Below are 22,312 nucleotides of genomic sequence, written 5' to 3'. Positions count from 1 at the left end.
TAGTGTAGTATATTTGTTACAAATAATGAACCAATATTGACACATCATCGTCAACCAAAGTCCATAGTTCACACTGAAGTTCTCTCTTTGTGTTACACAATGCTATGGGTTTTGACAAAAGCATAATGTCATGTATCCACCATTATAGTATCTTACATACATATTTTATCATATATGCATGATATACACTTATGTATGACATATAGCTATATATATAAATAATTTTTATTTAATGTATTTATGTCTAGTCCACAGGTTTTTTGTTGTTTTTTTAAATTTTTTTTTAAATTAATTTTTATTGCAGTATAGTTGCTTTACAATGTTGTGTTAGTTTCTGCTGTACAGCAAAGTGAATCAGTTGTATGCATACATACATCCAGTCATTTTTAGATTTTCTTCCCAGTTAGGTCACCACAGAGCACTGAGTAGAGTTCCCTGTGTGATACAGTAGGTTCTCATTAGTTATCTATTTTATACATAGTAGTGTATGTATGTCAATTCCAATCTCCCAATTCATCCCACCCCCCCCCTTGGTAACCATAAGTTTGTTCTCCACATCTGTGACTCTATTTCTGCTTTGCACATAAGTTCATCTGTATCATTTTTCTAGATTCCACATATAAGCAATATTATACGATATTTGTTTTTCTCTTTCTGACTTACTTCACTCTGTATGACACTCTCTATGTCGATCCACGTCTCTGCACATGGCACTATTTCATTCCTTTTTATGGTGAGTAATATTCCATTGTATACATATACCACATCTTCTTTATCCTTTCCTCTGTCGATGGACACTTAGGTTGCTTCCATGTCCTGGCTATTGTAAACAGTGCTGCAATGAACATCGGGGTGCATGCATCCTTTTGAATTATGGTTTTCTCAGGGTATATGCCCAGGAGTGGGACTGTTGGGTCATATGGTAGCTCTATTTTTAGTTTTTTAAGGAACATCCATACTGTTCTCCACAGTCACTGCACCAATTTACATTCCCACCAACAGTGTAGGAGGGTTCCCTTTTCTTCACACCCTCTCCAGCATTTACTGTTTGTAGATTTTTTGATGATGGCCGTTCTGACTGGTGTGAGGTGATACCTCATTGTAGTTTTGATTTGCATTTCTCTAATAATTAGTGATGTTGGGCATCATTTCATGTGTTTGTTGGCCATCCGTATGTCTTCTTTGGAGAAATGTCCATTTAGGTCTTCTGCCCATTTTTTTATTGTGTTGTTTGTTTTCTTGATACTGAGCTGCATGAGCTCTTTGCATATTTTGGAGATTAATCCCTTGTCAGTTGCTTCATTTGCAAATATTTTCTCCCATCCTGAGGGCTGTCTTTTCGTCTTGTTTATGGTTTCCTTTGCTTAGCACACAGGTTTTTTTTTTTTTAATGTCTTTCCATTACTTCTTTTATTTATTTATTTATTTATTTATTTATTTATTTATTTATTTATGGCTGTGTTGGGTCTTCGTTTCTGTGCGAGGGCTTTCTCTAGTTGCAGCAAGCGGGGGCCACTCTTCATCGCGGTGCGCGGGCCTCTCACTGTCGCGGCCTCTCTTGTTGCGGAGCACAGGCTCCAGACGCGCAGGCCTAGCAATTGTGGCTCACGGGCCTAGTCGCTCCGCGGCATGTGGGATCTTCCCAGACCAGGGCTCGAACCCGTGTTCCCTGCATTAGCAGGCAGACTCTCAACCACTGCACCACCAGGGAAGCCCAGCACACAGGTTTTAATGACTTTTGATAAATGCCTACATCCACCCCAATCAAGATGTAGAATATTTCCATCACTACTCAAATTTTCCTTATACTATGCCTTCCTGAGGCAGCCTTTACTGATTTCTATCTCCATAGCTTAGTTTTGGCCATATTAGAACTTCATAAAAATGGAATCATAACTGTGTACTCTTTTATGTCTGGCTTCTTCGGATTCCTGCATGCTGTTGGTTCCTGCCTCAGTGGTTCATTCCATTTTATTGCTGAGTAGTATCTCTGGGACAGGGAGTCCAGAATCTGCTGCTTCCTGTATCTGCCCTCAAGTGCTGGAGAACTGACTCTGGAGATCCTGCTTATCTCACATGATCCATCCCGCTCCTCTGGACCCAAGACCTGGGGCCTCTGGGGCAAATTCATATCAGCAGGCATGTCTCCTCTGGGCTTCTACTCTCGGTCTTTCTTGCTGACAACTCCACTTTTCCCAGGAGCCCAAAGATAGGTGGGCATCTGAAGGCTCCAACCAGAGCCACAGGAGAGAGTGGGATTGGGAAGTGAAGGAGGATTCTGTAGGGCCTCAATGATGTGGCCTGACCCAGGGGCTCTGCAGAGACACCAAGAAGCCCTCGAAAGGCAGTGACCACATGCTCACTCATCCACCATTCACTCTACATCAATTTCTGGGGGCCCTTTGGGAAGGTCACTGTGCTAGACACTGACAGTAGACAAAGCTCAGAAAAACTGAACAGCATTAAAACAAAAAAAAAGAGATTTGTACTAAATGAAACTTAATCACAGCTCTGCCACCTTTTAACTGTGAGAATATGAAGCTATGACTTTAGTTGTAGTTTCCAAAATGCGTTGGAAGGTATTAATCACAGGTTTGAAAGTGACATTCGATGAGGCTTGTGAAGTCCTGAGCACCTGCCTGGCACTTGGTAAACACTGTACCCTAAATAATCCCCAATTTGGGGTTTCAAATAACCCGTCCCAATAGGAAACCATCAGCAATCTGCCCAACAGCCAATCAGTGACCCTTACTATGTTCACAGGGACCCAAGGAGAGGCCAACGCTGACCCACTCATTCATTCCCAAAGGACCCCGACACTCACTGCCCAGGAAGCAATGCAGTCACCCTCGCAAACCTCCATCACTGACCCCCTAGGTCTCCCATCCACTGGTTCCCACATGCTGTGCTCAGCACTGCACTTTACTGATTTCGTATGTCCTCCATCCATTACTGTCCCCCTTGAGTGTGTTACAATGTGAGCCTCAAAGCCCTCCAATCCCTGAAGCTCCTGCTCCCAATCAATCACTGCCTCCTACGGCCCCCCAAGTGGTGGATCACTTCCCCTAATGTCCCCCAGCCCCAGGAATAGTTCTCAGGAGCCTGGGGGCAGACACAGGGAGCAGATATTCTGGACTGCCTGTTCCTGGGACCATCTGGTTCCTCCTGCTGACAGCAGACCACAGGGGGCAGATGTTTCCTCGTCCACAGGCCTTCAATGTTACGGAGGTAAACCATGGTCTGGCTGATGAAGAAGTATGTGTTTGTTTTTGTTTTGTTTTGAATTAATTTATTAATTAATTAGGCTGCATCGGGTGTTGGTTGCGGTACGCAGGCTTCTCTCTAGTTGCGTCTCGTGGGCTTAGCTGCCCCATGGCATGTGGGATCTTACTTCCCTGACTAGGGATCGAACCCGCATCCCCTGCATTGGAAGGCGGATTCTTAAGCACTGGACCGCCAGGGAAGGCCCCAGAATGTGTTTGTTGGAATAGATTTGCTGGGGAGAGCGATGGGGAATCCGTGGGGTGAGTATCAGGGCTGTTTCCAGGGTGAGTGATTGGGGAGATTTACAGTGGGTGAGGGGGGGGTCTTTGAGGAGAGTGATCTCTTCCAGGGCGTTGGTGGGGAGAGTGACTGTGGGGGACTGCGTAAGGTGAGTGATGGGAGGATCTTTTGACTGCGTGACAGGGAGTCTGTGGGGTGAGTAACAAGGTTCTGAGTGTTGGGGGCCAGTTTCTCTAATTTAAGTTGGACGTATAGTTCCTGAAGTTTAACCCTCTCCTTTTGCTTTTCTGTATGTACGTATATAAGTACTTTTGTAACCGTTAAACTCCAAGTGTAATTTTACTGTTGGGTTTTACATCATTGGTTCATGAGACTTGCTCATTTGAGGACAGTGAAACATGCATCTGAGAAGGGACCTAAGTTTGGAACCTTACAGGAGATGAAGCTTGTTGAGCCCTTAGCACCTTCCTGGCACGTGGTAAACAGTGAATAAAATAAAAATCAGCAAGTTGCAGAGTCAGGTATCAGGTACCGTGTTTAATTTTCACACAATCCTGTCAGCTAAATAGTATGTTCATTATTACACCCATTCTGTGGATGAGGAAACTGAGGCTGAGGGCTGTTACATAATTTGCCTTAAGGTCCAAAGGGAAGTACAGGGAATCGGTCCAACGTCCGCCTCATTCTAAATTGCACACAACTGCCACTATCCCATCTGGTTCCCTACATGATCCAATTCCAGAAACACCATTTCCGTTTCCTGTTGCCTTCAGAGAGCTTAGGTTTTGGAGTGGCCATGTCTGGTGTGCCTACTCTGAGTTGTGGACATTTCACTGCCTATCCAGATTATTACAATAGGATGCTTTTCCAGTCTTTGCCCTGAGGCATGTGATGATACACATCTGTCAACTGCCGGCAAAGAAAGAACTATAATCCCATTTCAGGGATTGAAGCTTGCCATCTGCTAAGGGCTCAACTGTGCCTTTTGAGATGTTTCAGTAAACTAATAAGGAATGTGAAGACGTTATCTCAAATTTTGGCGAGCTGCTGTGAAGTCATAAATTAAATTAAGCACAAGGCTGATGTTCTCACTATGAGACAGCAAGTTTCCTGTCTGGATATTTGTTGGCTGAGCAATTCTTCTGGGAAGAGAATGAAAATTCTTTTACTGATGGGGCTCTCTGTTCATCCCTTGTTGTATAAGACTAAGAACGTGGCATGTGTTTACATGTATAATTTGGTATTTAATGTCAAGTATGTGGTTTTATTATCCACATTTTGTAACTGTACATTTCTTCCAGGTGCTCAATCCATCCCTGTCCAGAGAGTTTTAAAAATATAAATTCTAGTGTGAAAGCAAGCTATGGTTGTTAGAGAAAAATTTAAATGACAAAAAGTAAAAAAAAAAAAAAAAAAGAATAAGATGTTTGTGAGGCTTACAAGCGGGTGGGCGAGAGGGTGCCTCCCCAAGAACTTAGTGGGCTACCGTTTTATAATCAAAGGAAAAGTGGGGAGGGGGAGAAGACCACCTCCTTCCTCATTCTTGAGTAGACGTCATGCTTCCATCATCAGCTCCGCCTCCAGGTTGGGCAGGGGAGTTTTTTTGTCCCTACATGGTCAAGCCAGGACTGTAAAAATTATTTTAGGTCTCTGTATGATGAGTACCTTTCCAAAAATTATTGTTTTTTATGTGTGCAGAGAGCATGTCCTAGGGGTCATTAACCTACTGAGCTCACTGGGCAGGATGTGGGTCTCATGCCACCATTGTTTTATTGTTTTGGGACATGTCTCAAACTTCTGTCGCATGCCTTTGTTGCCAGGCAAGCCTGCTTGGTTTTGTGGTTAAGTAAACCTGCTTTCTTGAGTGATCATTAACGTACAGGGGTCTCCCATACTTTTTTCTTCACTTACAATCCCCTAGTGAGATTAACTATTAATTATCTAATTTGTCCTTTAGCTCTGTCCCTATCATTGGGACACTTCATTTAAAGGGAGGAGAAAGAAGAAAAGTCGAGTTAAGAGGAAAATACAGTTAGTCGGGACAATGCCAGCAGGCCCAGTTGGGCAGAATTTTCAGGAGGCTTTTCCATCATCAGAAACGTACCCTAGAAAAGTAGGCAGTAGTGGTCATAAAGTAAACAATGGGGCAGATTTCAGGAAAGGGAGAGCAAGGCCGAGTGAGGTTCTGAAGGAAAGGACCTGAAATGAGCCTCATTCATGGTAACACGGAAGCATTTCATGGTCACGGGAAGGATAGCCATTAGAAGGGAATATCACACAAGATAACACTGAAATAACTCAGGTCTACAAATTCATGACTGCACGAGAGAACACATTTCAGACTCAGGGAGAATGGCGATGCTTGGGAAATGAAACAAGAACGAAAAGTCTGGGACGAACCCTAAGACTGGTAAGAGGGTCACATTCCTTGAATAACATATTCTCACCCAGGTATTCTTCCATTCATTCAATTCATCCGCCCATCTATACATCCATCCACACATCCATCCACTTACCCATATTTCCATCCATCCCATCCACCCATCACATCTGTATTTCCATATATCCATCCATTCTTCTGGTCATCTCTACCAGGTAAGGTTCAATTATGAAAATGGAAATCACTCTAAGTATTTAAGACAAAGGAAATTTAATCAATAAGATTGGCTACACAGTTGACAGAAGAGATGAAAAATTCAACAGAGGACAATAATGCAACCTAGAAATGAACAACAGCAGGAGACCACCACCAGGACAAAGGGAAGGGGCAGTGTGACAGAGCCCAGGGATCTGGACACCCAGAGGAAGCTGGACCATGGCAGGTCCTCCCCTTTGGGAGCTGGAGGCTCAGAGGGGATGCAGCCACTGCCAGAGAGTTGCACAATGCAAAGAGAGGGGAAGAAATAAATACCTTGGATTTTACATTTTCCTCCTTGACTTTAATCTCCAGCATTTGACTCAGTAACTGAACCTAGCTGGAAGCCAGCTAATAAAGGTACTTGGAAAATGTAGCCTGCAGGGGTAAATCCCATTAGTACAGAGCAGTGTAGGTGAGGGACCAGGAAATGGCCTGAGAGCACACTAGCCAAGGACTGATCTGTACATCCACCCATCCTCTCCCATAGGTCCATCCAGTTCAGAAGACCAGACGTGAAACTGGACAGAGGTTATTTCTGGCTGAGAAAAGTCAGCAAGTATGACCTGATACACAGAGGTAAGCTGTGGTGAGAGCGACACCTGGGGGACAGAGACTCTGTCTCTCTGAGCTTCTGTGCCCTGCCTTTCACCACGTCCGGAGGAGAGAGAGTGGTTCAGCCCACAATCCCAGCCATGCTCCTCTAGGACCCTCCAATTCTGTGGGAAATGGTAAGAGAAGGTTCTGGGCTAGGGCTGCAGAGACAGACAAGGCCACTCTCCCTTGGGATTTGGGGGCTCACGTGTTAGATCATCTGAGGAACGGGCTGCTCACCTAGATCCAGGTGAATCCACAGGTGAGTACGAAGCTGGTCCCCATGAGGGTCCCCTTAAGGAGGGTCAAACCCAGGGGCTATAAAACACCTTTCTCTACAGACATAATAGTCATCTGAGCGAGAAGAGAGAATGAAGTTGAAGAAAGACAACTGTGGAGAGAAAGGGCCTTGGATTTTCAAGGTATGGAAAATAACCCTAAAAGGCAAGAGGAAAGGAGTGTGTATGAAAGTGTGGAGGGCAGAGGCGAAGAGAGGAAACCTTGGCAAGATTATATGTAAATGTAAATCCAAATTAAATATAAACATAAATATAATTGTGTTTGTGTGCATACGTGTATACATGAAGATACATACATTGTCAACCTAAATAAATTTAGGAAGCAATAGTCAAGCAGAAAGCATTTATTTGGGATCAAAGAATTGCAATTCAGGGCACACAGATTCAGGTAGCAACCCAAACAGCGTCCCACACGGGAGTAAAAGTCAGGGATTTTTAAAGGCAAAAAGGGGAGATTTGCACTACAAACATTTTTTATTGGAGGGACTTCCCTGGTGGCGCAGTGGTTAAGAATCCGCCTGCCAATGCAGGAGACACGGGCTCGAGCCCTGGGAGGATCCCACGTACCGCGGGGCGGCTGAGCTCATGCGCCACAACTACTGAAGCCCATGTGCCTGGAGCCCATGCTCTGCAACGAGAAGTCACCGCAATGAGAAGCCCGCACACCGCAATGAAGAGTGGCCCCCAGTCACCGCAACTGGAGAAAGCTCACGTGCAGCAATGAAGACCCAACGCAGCCAAAAATAAATAAATTTATTTATTTTTTTTTTTTAAAAAGAATTTTCATTAGAGTTGGAGGCAGAGTCTAGTCTTAGATGAACATGGTTGAGTGCTAAGGCTATAACTAGAGGGTGGAAAAAGTTCGTTGCAGTGACAAGTCGCAGGTGTTCTTGCAGTGTTCTTGAAATATCTGTGGTTTGATCCAGTTCAAAAGTTCATGGTTCCACCTGGTGGGGACGTGCATAAGGTCCACCCCCTTAATGGCCTCCTGGATCCATTTTAAAAACCCTTGACATAAATGACTCCATTTAATTTCACATTTCACAACATCATATATAATCTCAGAGTTGGGAATGCCAGAGTGATTAGCAAAGAGTTATAAGCTTATAAGCTTTAAAGCTTAAAGACGTAAATTCAACTATATAAAACGAAATTTGGATAGCAAATCCAAGCTAAATGAAATCAAAAGACAATGACAAACCAGGAGAATATATTCACGGTCACGTTATAGACTAATAATTGTGTTTCCTAACATAAAAAGAACTTGTCCAGGGGCTTCCCTGGTGGCGCGGTGGTTGAGAATCTGCCTGCCAACGCAGGGGACACGGGTTCGAGCCCTGGTCTAGGAAGATTCCACATGCTACGGAGCAACTAGGCCCGTGAGCCACAACTACTGAGCCTGCGCATCTGGAGCCTGTGCTCTGCAACAAGAGAGGCCGCGACAGTGAGAGGCCTGCGCACCGCGATGAAGAGTGGCCCCCGCTCGCCGCAACTAGAGAAAGCCCTCGCACAGAAACGAAGACCCAACACAGCCAAAAAAAAAAAGAACTTGTCCAAATCCTTAAGAAAAGAAATATAGACTAATAATGATGGAAACAGATATGAATAGTCAGTTCATTGAATGGCAGAACAGATTAGAATGGAAAATATTAATCATCATGAAACCTATTTAAAAATGCTCACCTTCATGCCTAAAAAGAGAAATTCTAGTTAAAACTACGATGGGGTACATTTTTCATTGTTAAGAATGGAAAGATCAAAATCAGTGCTAATGCAACCTGCTGTTGAGGTTGGAGTGAAGCAGAGACTCTCATCACATTGCAGGAGACGGTGATGCAAATTGGCACAATTTCCTGGAGAGCCATTTGGCCATATCTATCAACACTAGTAATGCACGTGCCCTCTGAGGAATTCAACTTCATACAGACATTTTAGCAGACAAGCATACCTTGGAGATAGTTCAGGTTCAGTTCCTGACCACCACAATAAAGCGAAATAAAGTGAGTCACACAGTTTTTGTTTTTTTTTTTTGGCTTCCCAGTGCATATCTAAAAGTTATGTTTACACTATGTAATCTGGTAACTGTGCAATAGCATTTTGTCTAAAATAAAGAAAAAAAGAAAAACAACCCAATGTACACACCTTAATTCACAAATACTTTACTTCTAAAACATGCTAACCATCATTTGAGCCTTCAGAGAGTTGTAATTTTTGCAATAGTAACATCAAAGATCACTATCACAGATCATCGTAAAAACTAAAATGAAAAAGTTTGAAATACTGCGAGAAATACCAAAATGTGACACAGAGACATGAAGTGAGCAAATGCTGCTGGAAAAATGGTGCTGATAAACTTGCTCAACGCGGGGCTGCCACAAACCTTCAGTGTGTTCAAAAAAAAAAAAAAGGTGCAGTATCAGTGAAGCGCAATAAAGCGAAGCGCAATAAAGCGAGGAGTGCCTGTATATAACGAGAGAATACATCCTTAAGTGCTCTCCAAAAACTACCACATTAACATAACAAAGGACACTTTTATGGCTCTCATCACTAAGGAAATGTCGAAGTTTTTAGGAGTTCTCTGTCAAGCTCAACACCTCTGGGCTCCCAACATCAGTGTAAAAAGTACAGAGAAAGGGTATTTTTCAGAATATGCAATGCTGTTTTCTCCTAGAACTATATATACACAAGTATTTAATTGGTCCCCTTCCAACGCGGGACAACTCCAAGACTTTTTAGGAAGGTTGCCTAATGTTTTCCCTGCCTGTACGGAATGGAAGTTCCTTGAAAATGGCGGCCTCCTTATCATAATCCTTATGGGCGCGGCCATGTCGTCCTCCTGACACAGTCCCTGAAAGAAATTGAACCGCGGAGTACAGAGACGACGTGACACGCCATGATAACTATTGGCAGGCAGTGGCTTCAAAGGTTCTAGTGAGCATGCGCACAGTTCAAACCCGGCCTCCCAAGTCCTGACCGGAATCCCAAATCGCAAGGGGCCCAGAGCGGCCATTTCGCTTATGTTGTCAACTGTTCTAAGCCGTGAACCGTCTGCGGGATGCTGAGGTGATGTGGAGTATTAGCAATGCAGAATCTGTTGGGTCAATGAGGGGAGATCGGCTTGGCGTGAGCGATGTGGGCGTTTGGGGGCCGAGTGATGGGGGGCCTGTTGAATGAGTGATGCCGGGTGCGCGGAGTGAGTGGTGGGGGTCCATGGGGTGAGCGATGGGGTTCTTAGTGGTGGAGGCTATGGGGTAAGCGGGGTTTTCTAATTTAAGTTGAATGCTTGGCTCGCTGATTTTCACTTTCTTTGCCTAATTTCTGTATGTATGTAAGTATTTTTGTAACTTGAATTCCAAGTATACTTTAATGCAGATCTTACATTGTTGGCCTGGGAATCTTGCTCATATGACAGTGAACTTGCGCCTCAAGAGGGCCTTGGCTTGGTACCAGGAGCCATTTGGGGAAGTGATCCACAGCTTGGGGGGGCTGTAGGAGGCAGTGATTGATTGGGAGCAGGAGCTTCAGGGATTGGAGGGCTTTGAGGGTCACACTGTAACACACGCAAGGGGGACAGTGATTGAGGATCTATGAAATCAGTAAAGTGGGGTGCTACGGGTAGCATATGGGAACCAGTGGATGGGAGACCTAGGGGGTCAGTGATGGAGGTTTGCGAGGGTGACTGCATTGCTTTTTGGGCAGTGGGTGTTGGGGTCCTTTGGGAATGGTTGAGTAGGTCCGTGTTGGTCTCCTCGGGTCCCTGTGGACATGGTAAGGGTCAGTGAGTGGCTGTTGAGCAGTTCAATGATAGTTTCCTACTGGGGAGCATTATTTGGAACCCTATGTTGGCGGTTATTTGGGGGGGGGGGGTCCTGTGGAAATCACACTCCCTTTGGAAACATTTCTTGGCAATCAGGGCAGTAATGATTTCAGAAGCCTGGCCGTGGGTGACTGGGAGGCATTTCATGACCTTCTTTGGTCTACTCACTGGGGATTTCTAGAGGTCAGTGTGGGCAACGACTATATTTTGGTTGGGGCGGGGAGGGAGAAATGGAGAGGCAAGAAATGGTAGGTGATTGGGAGTCCTGGTGCATGTCTGCAAGTTTTCCAGGTGAAGGTGGAGTTCCATATATTGAATTTGAGTTTTGTTTTTGTCAGAAAATGCTGAGCTGTCTATATTATGGATGGGCACTGAAAAGGCCAGAATGTCGGATTAGGCACTCCCGACACGGACAGCTTGAAGCCTCAGCTCTCTGAAGGCAACAGGAAATGTAAATGGCATTTCTGGAAATTGACCACGTAGAGGACCACATGGGATAGTGGCAATTGTGTGCAGTTTAAAGTGAGGCGGACCTGGGACTCACTCCCTGTTCTTCCCTTTGCAGACTGAGTGACCTTGTAACAGCACTGTTTCCTCATCCACAAAATGGGTATAATAATGATCATAATATTTAGCTGACAGGGTTGCATGAAAATTAAACAAGGTACCTGACACCTGACTCTGCAACTTGCTGATTTTTTTTTCAGTGTTTCCCATATGCCAGGCAGGTGTTGAGGGCTTGACAAGCCTCATCTCATGCAAGCTCCCCGATGCCTACGATAAATACCTTCCTTCTCATTTTGGAAACTGCAACTAAAGTACTATCTTCGTCTTCTCACGGTTAAAAGGTGTCAGAGCTGCAATGAAAGCTTCATTAAGTTTAGCCCAAACCTCTTCATCTTTTCTCATTTTTTACCCCAACAGCTAGACTTTTCTGAGTTTTGTCTACCCTCATCTCGAACACAGTGACTTTCACCTAATGGCCTTCAGAAATTCATGTGGAGTGAATATTAGATGAGAACTATGTGGTCGTTGTCTTTCCAGGACTTCTGGTGTCCCTGCAGAGCCCCTGGGTCAGGCCACATCACTGAGGCTGCAGGATCTCCCTTCACAGCCCCAGCCTGACTCTTCCCAGCAGCTTTGATTGGAGCCTTCTGATGCCCACCCAGCTCCAGGCTCCTGGAAAGAGTGGAGCTGTCAGCAAAAGGGACCAAGAACTGAAGCCCAGAAAGGACATGCTTGCTGATGTGAATTTACCGCAGAGGCCCCAGGTCTTGGGTCCAGAGGAGTGGGATGGATCATGTGAGGTAAGCAGGAGCCCCACGGGGACAGTTCTCCAGAACTTGAGGGCAGGCACAGGAAGCAGCATATTGGACTCCCTGTGTCTGAGACAATCTGGATTCTCCTGCGTAGAGCAGAGCACAGGTGGCCAATGTTTCCTCATCCATGGGCATTGTGTGTTACAAAGGAAACTGAACTGGCTGAAGAAGGATGTGTAGTAGAAGAGGGCTGGCCCTGGGGCAAAAGGAAGAAGCAAAAGTACATCCAGCCACAGGCGGGGAAATGCTGATTCCTTCCTTCTCAGCACAGGCGAAGATCCTGCATCTTCCATCCACCGCTGGGTCTTCGCATGGTCTTAGCTGGTCCCCACCTGACTCCTCACCCGAGACTGGCTGGTTTTGTCCTCATAGTTGACAGTCATTGATACTAGAGCAAGAACTGGCTTTTAAGGACCATGTTGTTTTTCCTACTTTAAAAGGTGAATAAAAGTGCCGGAGAATAATGTTTCCAAATTGCCCACAGATATTAATATTTGATATTTTGGAATGAGAAAGCAGGGTTCTTCGGTATACTCAAGATTTCCTGAAATTCCAAGTTATTCTGTGTATTTCATGACACTTTATTTGCATGTTTTTAAAATAATAATGACCCACTCCGAAGACCTCATTTTAACTTTGTTACCTCTTGAAATACCTTGTTTCCCCAAACACAGGCACATTCTGAGGTCCTGGGGGTTAGGACTTAATAAGCATATGAATTTCGGGTCGGGGCACACAATTCAGCCCATACCAGTGACACTGTTGTAGAAAAATGTCTTTCATTTTGTACTAAAGTTGGCTGAATTGTTAAGAGCATTTCCAAAAGCACGTTCAGTTACGTGTTAAGATACATGATACTTAGTAGCCTTGTTCCTTTTTTAACATTGAAGATATTTCGTTTGCTTGCCCTGATTCTGTTTTGCTCACTGAGATTTTCGAGCAGTTTCTCCGCTCACGTTAGAATGTTCTCCAACAACATTCACGTCATCTTGGCTTTGCAGCCTTCCCTCTACTCTGGCCAATACTGTGTTGTTAGTTTTTTTTTTTGGTTCTGTTTTTGTTTTTGTTTTAAATAACTCTGCTAATTTAATCAAAAGAGATATATCATTGTTGCTTTAATTTGTATTTTTTACAAGCAAGATAATTTTTTTTCCCAAAGTTTTATTGGTCAATGATTTTTCTCTTGTGATTTACTTTTCTTGTCCTTTGACAATTTATATTTTAGTTTGACTTAGTCTCTGGACTTTCAAAGATGTATTATATATTAATAACCCATTTTTCTTTGCATATCTGTGTAAATTTCTTTTGCCACTGTTTCCCTTAGAAGTAGTTTTTGGTTTTATTTGCACATGGTTTGTTTCGCTGGGCTTGTAAATAAAACAGCTGTGTCACCATTGTCTTTTCTTCTGAAATCCACCTCCTGAGAGGCAATCAATTTTTACCTTTTTAACTAAATGTTTTGGTACTTACTTCCTAATCCTTTAATGACACCCTAATATAGCTCCGCATCAGATTCCCAGGTTTATGTTTGGCCCTCTGTCATATACTCCCACCTGCAGCACTCCCATGCATACTTTTCACGCTTACCTTTCCAAGAGGTGGGTTAAATTTTGATTAGCTCAGTATTCCCTGAAATCAATTTACTTCTCCTGTGTGTCTCTCTCTACATAGAACACTTCACTTCTGACACTTATGGTCACCAAATGTGCAGGGATTTTTCCCACCCCAAGCAATTCTGTGACACCGGCTGGGTGTCCTACAATTCAGTTCAATTCTGACACTGTCTACCTGGAGACAGTGTCAGATCCCATACGTTAAGAGCTCAGTTCTTCAAGAGTCCCCCCACCCCCTTTCAAATGCCAATGGCACGTCCACCTGTGCTTCTGACCTATCGGCTATAAGTCAGAGGTTCTCACAACTCCCTCCTTGGGTTCAGTTAATTTACTAGGGTGGCTCACACAACTCAGGAAACCAGTTTACTCGCTAGATTACCAGTTTATTACAAAGGATAATTAAAGGACACAAATCAACAGCCAGATAATGAGATATATAGGACGAGGTGCAGAACAAAGGAGCCAATTTGTCACGCGGCCCAGCAGTGAGGCCAGGTAAGAATCATGGGGTTAGAGATGTATGCAATGTAGCCAATATTCAATTAATAAGTCACTCAGTTTATTGTACACAATTAGCACACAACACAGGTTCGTCAAAGTAGGGAGAAAAGGGGTGGGGAGTAAGGAGTCACTTGGCCCAGTGCTCTCATTATAAGGAGTCTGTCAATAGGATGTAATGGTTACACCCCAGGGGATCTTGTCTCGCTCAGTTGCTCCTTCTGTTCCAGTAAAGTCGTTCCTTATCTACTCTTAATTTATCACTCTGAGACGCTCCCAGCCCTATACCGGCTGTTTCACAACAACTAATGCGGAAGTTCACATTGGCCACTGTGACTCCATTTTGCACTACTTAACATAGCTTAAATCCTATGAATTTCACACAGAGGAGTAGGAATCATAACATAAAAGAAGTCACATCACTGGGAAGCCATATATATCATGGTGAAAAAAATCATTAAAAACACACCCTTGTATGTAAGTGCCCGTTCACCAATGATGACTAATTCTCATTGAGCTGGGGTATGTTGTTACAGGGCTCCGTGTCATTTGAGGACGTGACCATAGACTTCAGCAGGGAGGAGTGGCAGCAACTGGACCCTGCCCAGAGACGCCTGTACCAGGACGTGATGCTGGAGATCTACAGCCACCTCTTCTCCGTGGGTGAGCACATCTGACCTGGGACTCTTGGACAGGCCTCCTTGAGGAGATGCCCTTCCTTCTTGTGGCATGCAGTGGGACGTCTGAAGAATGTAATCAGTTTGCCCTTGGCTTGTCCCAAACTGTTGATTCCTTTTGGGCATCTTTGAGTGTTACTTTGTTCCTAGTGAAAGGTGTTGACTTTTCTGATGTGCCAATAGAGCTTCATTGAATGGCCTCTAAAGCCTAAGACCATGTCCGAATGCAATATCCTTTCTTATTCACAGGGTATCACATTCCCAACCCAGAGATCATTTTCAGGATGGAAAAAGGAAAGGAGCAATGGATGGGGGAGGCTGAACTCCCACGTCAGAGGTATCACGGTGAGTGACTGTCAAGTCCAAGTCGTGAAGATCTGAGGGGCCATTATTCAACCTACCACACTTATCCATTCCCCCAGTGGTGGACACAGGTTACCTCCTACTCCTAGTTTCTAAGGCTAATGCCGCCAAACATTATTTTGTAAATGTCCCGTAGGGGCCAACATAAGAATTTCTGAGGTGAATAGTCAGGAGTGGGATTGCCTCATCACTGGATATGCCTACACTGAATTTAGCTAAGTAAACCATGTGGCTCTTCAGGTGGGCTTCACCATCCACACTGTCATGTGGGAATGCACAAGGATTTGCATTTGTACATCTTGCTTGCCAGCATTTAATATTTATCAAATTCCTCATTTATGGCCTGTGTTATGATAGAGCTGCTTCATACTTTAATCTCATTTTTCTAATAACAGAGTGTTTCATGTTACCTGACTGGATTTTCCATCTGTATATTGCTTTTGTCATCTTGTTTTATCCCTTTGTGGAGTTTTCTGAAAGCCTTTTTTTTCCTTTTTATTTGCCCCCTAAATTCATCAATTTTTTTCCTGTGCTGGATCTTTCTTCTTCACCCCTAATTGCGGTGCCTCCAGCTTGGGCCTCTGTACTTCCCTCTGGTCATCCCTTCATAGAGGAATTACTTTAAATTCCTTAAATCCCTTTAAAGGGCCCTTCTATTCTCAACACTTAGGCCTAAAAATTTTTTTCTGATGATCCCTTTATCAACCCCTCCAGGCCCCATGCCTAAACTGTGTTCTCTTATTTAGCTACATGGTGGACAGTTCCTGTGGGATGACTCACTTCCTTATTTTGGGGAGCTCAGAAATTGGAATCATTACACAAATCAGAAATTCTTCTCACCATATACATTTTTTAGATTCTTCTGTTTCTTGGCTCTTCCATCTCAGTCTTCTAACTCATTTTCTTATTTTAGAAATTCTACCCCTTTTTCTTCTTTTTTTTTGGCCACGCCACTCGGCTTGTGGGATCTTAGTTGCCTGACCAGGTATCGAACCCACACCCTCGGCAGTGAAAGTGCAGAGTCCTAACCACTGGACCGCCAGGGAATTTCCATTTTTTCTTTTTTTTTTTTTAAGGTATTTTTTAAAATTTATTTATTTTTGGCTGCGGTGGGTCTTTGTTGCTGTGTGCGGGCTTTCTCTAGTTGCGGTGAGCAGGGGCTACTCTTCGTTGCGGTGCGTGGGCTTCTTATTGTGGTGGCTTCTCCTGTTGCAGAGCACGGGCTCTAGGCGCCCGAGCTTCAGGAGTTGTGGCTTACGGGCTCTGGAGTGCAGGCTCAGTAGTTGTGGCGCACGGGCTTAGTTGTTCCGCGGCATGTGGGATCCTCCTGGACCAAGGCTCGAACCCATGTCCCCTGCATTGGCAGGCAGATTCTTAACCACTGCACCACCAGGGAAGCCCCATTTTTTCTTTTTGAAAGTACAATTTAATTGACCCTTTTCGTTAATTCCACGGGTATCACCATAAACCAGCTCCCTATTTTCTCATGCTTGGGTTATTTTGTTCCTAATGGGATTTGTGGATTCCCGGTCATCATGAGTTCGGTCAAGATGCCATTGACAGATTTTATTACCCCAAAGATTGGTATTTTGTTTCTTTTTTCCCAAATTTTAATAAAATATATATATAAATATATATATATATATATACACACACACACATACACACCAAAAGTGATTATAAAGAGCATTCTCATTTTTTAAAAATAGTGATAGATGACTGAGGTTTGGGGACAGGACAAGGGTCTGGGATACAGTTTGTCCAAGTGATGGAAAGAGAAAAGAAAACAAGATGTGATGGTCTTATCATACTCAGTATTTATATCTCTGGTAGGATAAAGTAATAATAAAATTTAGCCACTTTTTTTTTTAAAAGAATCTGTTGTTACGTTCTTACTAGAGAATAGGATGATCAGTGACTCCCATTCTTAGGAAAAAATGGCATATTAAGTAAAGCTGAAAGTTATAACAAAGAGACCAAGGACCAGTATAATTTCCAGAATAATTTCCCTCCTATAAAGCACTTCTAAAAGGCAGGTCAGCAGGAAGCCTTACGTTTTGTATTCATTCGGGTGTTGAAGTTTTTCTCTTGTCATTGCAGTACCATCATTTATGATGCTGTCGCTCTGTGGGACTGAATGCACTGCACCCAAAGCCAGGTTCTACTAGGCAGAAAAGGGGTGGAGGGTATTGAGAAGCTGTGATTTATTACCCTGGCCAGAAGTGGTGCATAATGTTGTATGCACATTCCATCAGCAAAAACAGTGTCTGTCACATCTCATTGCAAAGGAAATCGTGAGCTGTTACGTGGCTTGGCTGCCCTGTACCTGGCCACAGTTAACCTCTGTGGAAGAAGGGTGAAACAGATTCTAGGGGACAGCTTGCTTGTCCAGTCTTCCAGTGTACCCTTCTTAGGATTTGCATATTCCCAAGTTCAAGAAGACAAACTTCAGTTTCATGGAGAGTTGCGAGTTTGGGTATAGGTATTCTTTCAGTGCTTGGCTATGTCAGGGTTGATACTTTTTTTAAAATTTACTTATTTATTTTTGGCTGTGTTGGGTCTTCGTTTCTGTGAGGGCTTTCTCTAGTTGCGGCAAGCGGGGGCCACTCTTCATCGCGGTGCGCAGGCCTCTCACTATCGCGGCCTCTCTTGTTGCGGAGCACAGGCTCCAGACGTGCAGGCTCAGTAGTTGTGGCTCACGGGCCTAGTTGCTCCACGGCATGTGGGATCTTCCCAGACCAGGGCTCGAACCCGTGTCCCCTGCATTAGCAGGCAGATTCTCAACCACTGCGCCACCAGGGAAGCCCCTAGGATTGATTATTTAATAGTATTTCAGAGGAATATCTAGGGCTGATGGATTTTGTATTGTTTCTCACAAGTGGGAGGAAGCTGGGAGATTAGTTACAATTTAGATCTGAAAGCTAATGAAGACCTATACAGATGGTCCCTGACTTATGATGGTTTGACTTATGAATTTCTCAACGATGTTGCAAAAGCCATACATGTTCAGTAGAAACCATACTTTGAATTGTGAAATTTGATCTTTTCCCAGGATAGTGATATGCAGTACCTTACTCTTGTGATGCTGGGCAGCAGCTCCCAGTCAGCCATGTGATCACGAGGGGAAACAACCAGTACACTTACAACCTTTCTGTACCCAGATAACCACTGTTTTTCACTTTCAGTATAGTAGTCAAGAAATTGCATGAGATATTCAACGCTTTATTATAAAACAGGCCTCGTGTTAGATGGTTTTGCCCAACTGTAGGCTAACGTAAGTGTTCTGAGCACATGTAAAGTAGGCTGGGCTAAGCTACGACGTTCAGTAGGTTAGGTGTATTCAATGCATTCTCAACTTAACGATATTTTCAACTTCTGATGGGTTTATCAAGATACAACCCCACTGTAAGTCGAAGAGGCTCTGTATTCTGAGCCCCCTCCTTCAACCTTTGGCTATCCACAGATGCTGCCCTATGACACACTTGCCTCTTTTATCCTGTAGTCATCCCACTAGGTCTGGGTATCAAGACCGCCTACATGAGTGGAGCCATTTTGCCCTTGTTCAAATCTAACTTTCCCCAAGGCTGAGCAAAGTGATTTTGGCTAATTACTTAACCATTGTGTGTTTCCTTTTCTTCATGTGGAAATCTGGGATAATAAGTAGTTAGCTCCTGGGGTTGTTGTGAGGACTGAATGAGCTTATGTGTACACATCACGTAGAACATTGCCTGACGAGTGCTAAGTGCTATACAGATAAGTGCTTGACATAAAATAAGGGCTGTGCAACTGTTTTCTCTCATGATCACCATCAGGACCACCACTGGTATATGACCCAGCAATTTCCCTGTGCGCAATCTCAATCAGCTCCATGTGACTTTTCCTCTATCCTTTGCTAACTGTTCACTGTATCTATTTCATCTTTTTCTCCTTCTAGAAGGGGAGTTTGGGCTTGAAACCCCACAATGGGAAATTTCTGAAACAGCTTCATTTCACAATGAGATGTTGGGTGAAGTCACAAGAGATGGCTCATGGTGTTCCATTTTAGAAAAGCTGTGGGAAGAAGCTGACCAAACAAAGAGAGACCAGAAAAATCAAAGTAAACCTTCACATCAGGGGGCTTTCCTCAACAAGAAAAAATTGAACACAGAGAGGGACTGTGATTATAAGGACCCTGGGAAAATCATCCACACGAGGCCCCACCTTGTTCCTTCACAAAAGAGACCTCATAAACATTGCTCTTTTGCAAAAAGGTTGAAACCTAACCTAGAAGTAAATCATCAAAGTCAAAGCAACACCACAGAACACCTTGATGAGATGGTTGAATCTGGTCAGCTATTCACCCATAGCTCTTCCAGTGCCAGCTGCAAAAATACTCATACAGGAGAGAACTTCTGTGAAGGTAATTCATGTACAAAAGTCTTCGGCCGTAAACAGTCACTCACACAACATCAAGTTCACACTCAGGAAAAACCAGATAAGTGCACTGAATGTGGGAGGGACTTTACCCAGAAGTCACACCTCCTTGAGCAACAGAGATTCCATAGTGTAGAAAACCTCCAGGAATGTGGTAAATGCGGGAGAGCCTTCACCCCACAACCAAAACTCGGTGTATATGTGACAGATCATACCGGTAACATACCGTATATATGTAAGGAATGTGGAAAAGTCTTTGTTCAGAGGCCAGAACTGGTTACACACCAGAAAGCTCACACTAGAAAGAAGCCCCATAAATGCCATGAATGTGGAAAAGCCTTTTTCCAGATGTTATCTCTCTTCAGACATCAAAGAACTCATACTAGAGAAAAACTCTACGAATGCACTGAATGTGGGAAGGGCTTCTCCCAGAATTCAACCCTCAGTATACATCAGAAAATTCATACCGGCGAGCGACAGTACGTATGCAGCGAATGTGGGAAGGCCTTCACCCAGAAGTCAACACTCAGCTTGCACCAGAGGATCCATTCAGGGGAGAAGTCTTACGTCTGTATTGAATGTGGCCAGGCCTTTATCCAGAAGGCACACCTGATTGTACATCAGAGAAGTCACACGGGAGAGAAACCTTACCAGTGCCACAACTGTGGGAAATCCTTCATTTCCAAGTCACAACTTGATATACATCATCGAATCCATACTGGGGAGAAACCTTATGAATGTAGTGACTGTGGGAAAACCTTCACCCAAAAGTCGCACCTCAACATACACCAGAAAATTCACACTGGAGAAAGACACCACGTGTGCAGTGAATGTGGGAAGGCCTTCAACCAGAAGTCAATACTCAGCATGCATCAGCGAATTCACACCGGAGAGAAGCCTTACAAATGCAGTGACTGTGGGAAAGCCTTTACTTCCAAGTCACAATTCAGAGAGCATCAGCGGATCCACACTGGAGAGAAACCCTACGTATGCACTGCATGTGGGAAGGCTTTCAATGGTAGGTCAAATTTCCATAAACATCAGATGACTCACAGTAGAGAGAGAACTTTTGCCTGTTACAAGTGTGGACACACCTTCACCCAGAAATCAGAGCTGATTACACATCAGAGAACTCATATCGGAGAGAAACCTTACGAATGCTGTGACTGTGGAAAATCCTTCAGTAGGAAACCACAACTCAAAGTGCATCAACGAATCCACACGGGAGAGAGACCTTACGTGTGTTCCAAGTGTGGGAAGACCTTCAACAACAGATCAAATTTTAATAAACACCAAACAACTCATACCGGAGACAAATCTTATAAAAGCAGTTATTCTGTGCAAGGCTTTACTCAGAAGTCAATTCCTAATATGCATTATACGTAAATGAAATAAACTCTGAATTTCTTGAAGAAAAAAATCTTATGAGTCAGATTTAATCATATATTATAGAATTCATGCTTCAGAAAAACTCTAGGGATGCACTGCATGTCACCAAGTTACACATTTTATGTGAAGGAAATTATTCGGGAAAGAACTTTTAAGAATGAGTGGAAATGTCCATATTTGTACTAGCCTCATTAAAAGTTATAAAATTCACTTGGGGAAGAAACCCTGACTAATGCATTGAGAAGTTTCTGTAGAATATGGTATAAGACAGAATCTTTAGGTCAGCATATTTGTTTATATACACACATACACATACCCTCAATTCTGTAGTGTTTGCTATAGAATTCACTGCAGAACAGGAGGTGTCAATAATTTACACATTTTTTAAAAGAACCTAATATATATACAGATGAATGTACATTTTTTGGTAAATGCATAAATGTGACTCTAGTCTTCACAGTGTCATTTTTGTCTTCTTTCATGATTAGTTCAGCTCTACCCTCCTCTTTCCACCTCCACCATCTATGGTGAAACTTTTGGTCTATGGACTCTTTCGTATTTTTATACACGCTCCTAATCATTTACGCCAAGAGTCAGCAAACTGGCCATCAGCCAAATCTGGTTGGCCACCTGTGTTTTTTAAATAAAGTTTTATTGGAACACAGCCATGTTCATTTGTTTATGTATTGTCTGTGGCTGCTTTTGTGCTCCAGTGGCAGAGCTGAGTAGTCATGGCAAAGGCTGTATGGCCTGCAAGCTGAAAGTATTTACTCTCCGGCCCTTACAGAAGAAGTCTGCCAACACTTGTTATCCACACACACTCATTACTATGCTGATAAGCATACACCTATATAGGTACTCTTCCCTTTGTTTTATAAATATCAGACCACATCATATATACGTGTGCACTTGTTCTTTTCACGCTACAATACAGCTGTTCAGTGACTACATTAGTATTCTATCAGTATGTGGACATGCTGTAATTTATTCAACCATCCTCACATTTTTTATTATTCATTCTTTCCCCCACCTTTTTTGCTACAAGAAAGCAGCAGAATAGCATAATCTGTAAATGGACAGGCCCAGGAGTCAGGTTTCTGTACTTGCTTCTACATCAATCAGGCAAGATATTTAACTCATCTGTCCTGGTTTTCAAAAGCAAGATGACGGTAGTGCTACCCCACGAGTCCT

At 43.5% G+C, this 22,312-nt stretch overlaps 2 protein-coding genes across 7 annotated transcripts in view; one reads left to right on the top strand and one right to left on the bottom strand.

Moving 5' to 3' along the window:
* LOC118885117 (myeloid cell surface antigen CD33-like) overlaps positions 1 to 22,312 on the bottom strand; it is a 46,657-nt gene that overhangs the window by 12,273 nt on the left and 12,072 nt on the right. The gene's annotated exons all lie outside the window — the stretch shown is intronic.
* Positions 10,001 to 21,781, top strand: ZNF175 (zinc finger protein 175). 5 transcript variants are annotated; one of them, XM_036833406.1, is made up of 7 exons: positions 10,001 to 10,095; positions 11,188 to 11,300; positions 11,415 to 11,459; positions 11,894 to 12,156; positions 14,816 to 14,942; positions 15,206 to 15,301; positions 19,254 to 21,778. In XM_036833406.1, exons 4-7 carry the CDS (start codon positions 12,007 to 12,009, stop codon positions 21,116 to 21,118), a joined length of 2,238 nt encoding a protein of 745 aa, XP_036689301.1. In that variant the 5' UTR covers positions 10,001 to 10,095; positions 11,188 to 11,300; positions 11,415 to 11,459; positions 11,894 to 12,006; the 3' UTR covers positions 21,119 to 21,778. The 5 variants fall into 5 exon arrangements, with proteins under 5 accessions (XP_036689301.1, XP_036689300.1, XP_036689299.1 ...); XM_036833405.1 differs by lacking the exon at positions 11,415 to 11,459; XM_036833404.1 differs by having other exon boundaries at positions 11,188 to 11,459.

Source organism: Balaenoptera musculus, chromosome 19 (genome assembly GCF_009873245.2).
Source record: "Balaenoptera musculus isolate JJ_BM4_2016_0621 chromosome 19, mBalMus1.pri.v3, whole genome shotgun sequence".
NCBI classification, from domain to species: domain Eukaryota; kingdom Metazoa; phylum Chordata; class Mammalia; order Artiodactyla; family Balaenopteridae; genus Balaenoptera; species Balaenoptera musculus.
This window is presented reverse-complemented; position numbering and strand designations above follow the sequence as displayed.